This window comes from Puntigrus tetrazona, chromosome 20, assembly GCF_018831695.1.
Source record: "Puntigrus tetrazona isolate hp1 chromosome 20, ASM1883169v1, whole genome shotgun sequence".
Classification (NCBI taxonomy): Eukaryota; Metazoa; Chordata; class Actinopteri; order Cypriniformes; family Cyprinidae; genus Puntigrus; species Puntigrus tetrazona.
Window position 1 is genome coordinate 26,060,161 of NC_056718.1, and position 2,500 is coordinate 26,062,660.

The 2,500-nt window shown below is 38.2% G+C and overlaps 1 protein-coding gene across 2 annotated transcripts in view; it reads left to right on the forward strand.

Moving 5' to 3' along the window:
• Positions 1 to 2,500, forward strand: part of entpd5b (ectonucleoside triphosphate diphosphohydrolase 5b) — a 13,925-nt gene that overhangs the window by 5,040 nt on the left and 6,385 nt on the right. For both annotated transcript variants that reach the window (XM_043220637.1, XM_043220635.1), the window contains 3 exons: positions 1,461 to 1,496; positions 1,655 to 1,743; positions 2,319 to 2,398. In XM_043220637.1, coding sequence (XP_043076572.1) covers positions 1,461 to 1,496; positions 1,655 to 1,743; positions 2,319 to 2,398 — 205 coding nt within the window. The remainder of the gene's footprint in view (positions 1 to 1,460; positions 1,497 to 1,654; positions 1,744 to 2,318; positions 2,399 to 2,500) is intronic.

A 2,500-nucleotide genomic window follows, 5' to 3' on the forward strand; every position in this document is an offset into this window, starting at 1 on the left:
TCAAGGTTTGATCAGTTTATTCTTTTTATTCAGTTAAAGTGATTGCTGGATGTCTTTCTATATGTGTATACACACACACATTGTGTGTCTGTGTGTGTGTGTGTCTCTGTGTGTGTGTGTCTCTGTGTGTGTGTCTCTGTGTGTGTGTGTGTCTCTGTGTGTGTGTCTCTGTGTGTGTGTGTGTGTGTGTGTGTGTGTGTGTCTCTGTGTGTGAGTGTGTGTGTGTGGCTCCCTCCGGAGTCTGGTATGAATGTAAAAAAAATTGAGTGTGTTTCTAGCGCACAAAAATGGCCAGTTTATAGTATTTTGAGTAAAAATATTTTGAGTGAAAAATAATGCTTTATGCCTGAAGTAGACATATATAAGTCATGTTTTTATAAAAAAAATAACTAATTATACATAAAAACCTGTTTCTCAGGTTCAAGGTTGGCAGGTCTGTTAGGATCTAGGATCTCATTCAGAATAATCAGAAAATGAATACAGTTTCATGACTGAAGTGAAAGCATGCTATAAAATCAAAGCCAGGTTATGTTCCAGATTTAAAGTTGACGTCACAAAAAAATGATTGGAGACCAAAAGATTTTTCTAAAACACAAGCCACAGAATCTCGTGTGTGTTTTAGCATCTAGAAACCGTGCCTTATCCCCCGAGTCACATAGATTTAGACACGGACGTCTGTAAATATAAACGAGATTCACTTTTATTCAGAGTATATTTCAGATGAAATGAACGGAGAAACCAAACAAAACATTCACAAACCAAGACATAAGAACCACTTTCACCGCTTCTTCTTTTATATTCCACTGTGAGAAATATTTAAACCGTAAAACATTTATACATCATGGTCGTATTCGTCGTACTGTTAATATATCATACTAAATAAAACAAAAAAAGGTAATTGATGTTAGCGTAGTAATAAACACGTTTCCTCTCTAAGTATTGTTTTATGTAATCTTATATATAGCGCGAGGTTTTAATATTTTAATACGAGAATTTTTTTTTATTAAATGGTAAAATGTTTACACATCTTCGTTGTATTTGTTGTATTACAAACAAATATGTACTGGATTAAATATCAAAATTAAATATACTGCACTAATTTTAATTTAGACATTTTTTTAAAAATGATTTTATTTTTAAAAGATTTTTAAAATAAATAAAAGGAAGCGCTCCATTATAATTTTTGCATTGACGTTATCTCTACATCTCGATCTAATTTCATTAAAATTACTTTAATGTGAGAATTATTTCTTAAGATAATAACAAGTTAAATTCAAGCAGTGTGTAAGAAAACACAGCGCTAGCATAAAAAGCAGACCGACTCAGCGGGTTAGAGAGTGTGTATTAAGAGCTCAGACTCAAACCACAACATCACACTTATTATTATTATTATTATTATTATGATTATGAAACGGACTGGACGCAGTGCGGGTGATTCTGTGACGTCTGTCTCTTCTCAGGGATCCTGGCCTGGGTCACAGTCAACTTCCTGACGGGTGAGTTTACTAAATAATGCTGAATTCGAGAAAAACATTATTAGTGATCATGTTAATAACTCGCTGTTGATTTCTATCAGCCTGAGCTGAATATTTGATGAAACCACGCTCCTGTTTTTGTCCTTCGGAGGTGTTGACGAGCTCTTGAATGCTTTCAGGTCGGCTCCACAGAAACACTCAGAAGACGGTGGGGATCCTGGACCTGGGAGGAGGATCCACGCAGATCACCTTCCTGCCCAGATCACGGGTCAGTGTGTGAATGAACCGCTGATGATGAGGCTGCGCTTAAATACTGTCAGAAATATTAGTCCAGTGTAGAACAGATGTTTTCTGTGTGAATGTGTGTTAAAGAGACGTTTATTTTGGTGTGTTTTCAGCATTATTTCTTCAGTCTTCAGCGTCACGTGATCCTCAGAAATCAGAAGAATACACTGATTTACTGCTCGAGGAACATCTGATTATTATCAGTGAAGAAAACAGTTATTTTCTGGAAACTGATCTACTGTGACACTGAAGACTGAAGTAATGATGCTGTCATTTTTAAATACAGCGCTTTTAACAGTGCAGATGGTGAACATTATCAAGCATGAGAATAGACTGATGTGTATTACGCTCTGTGTCGTCAAATCAGTGATGATGCAGCCTTTTTGAGCAGAAGACACTTATTCTGCAAATACTCAAACTCAAAGTTCGCCCAGGTGTTGTATGATTATATTTGTTACTGGAGGCTGGTGTTTTTGGCCGCCTAACGACCGCTCAGAGCACCTTAGCGACCGCTCCGATGTGTGGAAAGTGACTGCAGCGGTGTGTTGTGTTTGACAGAGAGCAGCGGAGAGCACTCCGGCGGAGTTCATGGTGACCTTTGACCTGTTCAGGAGCACGTATGAGCTCTACACACACAGGTGAGAAAGAGGAGGAAGAGGAGAAGGAAGAGGAGGAGGGGAGGAGAAGGAAGAGGAGGAGCTGGAGGGGAAGGATGAGGAGGGGGAGGAAGAGGAGGAGAA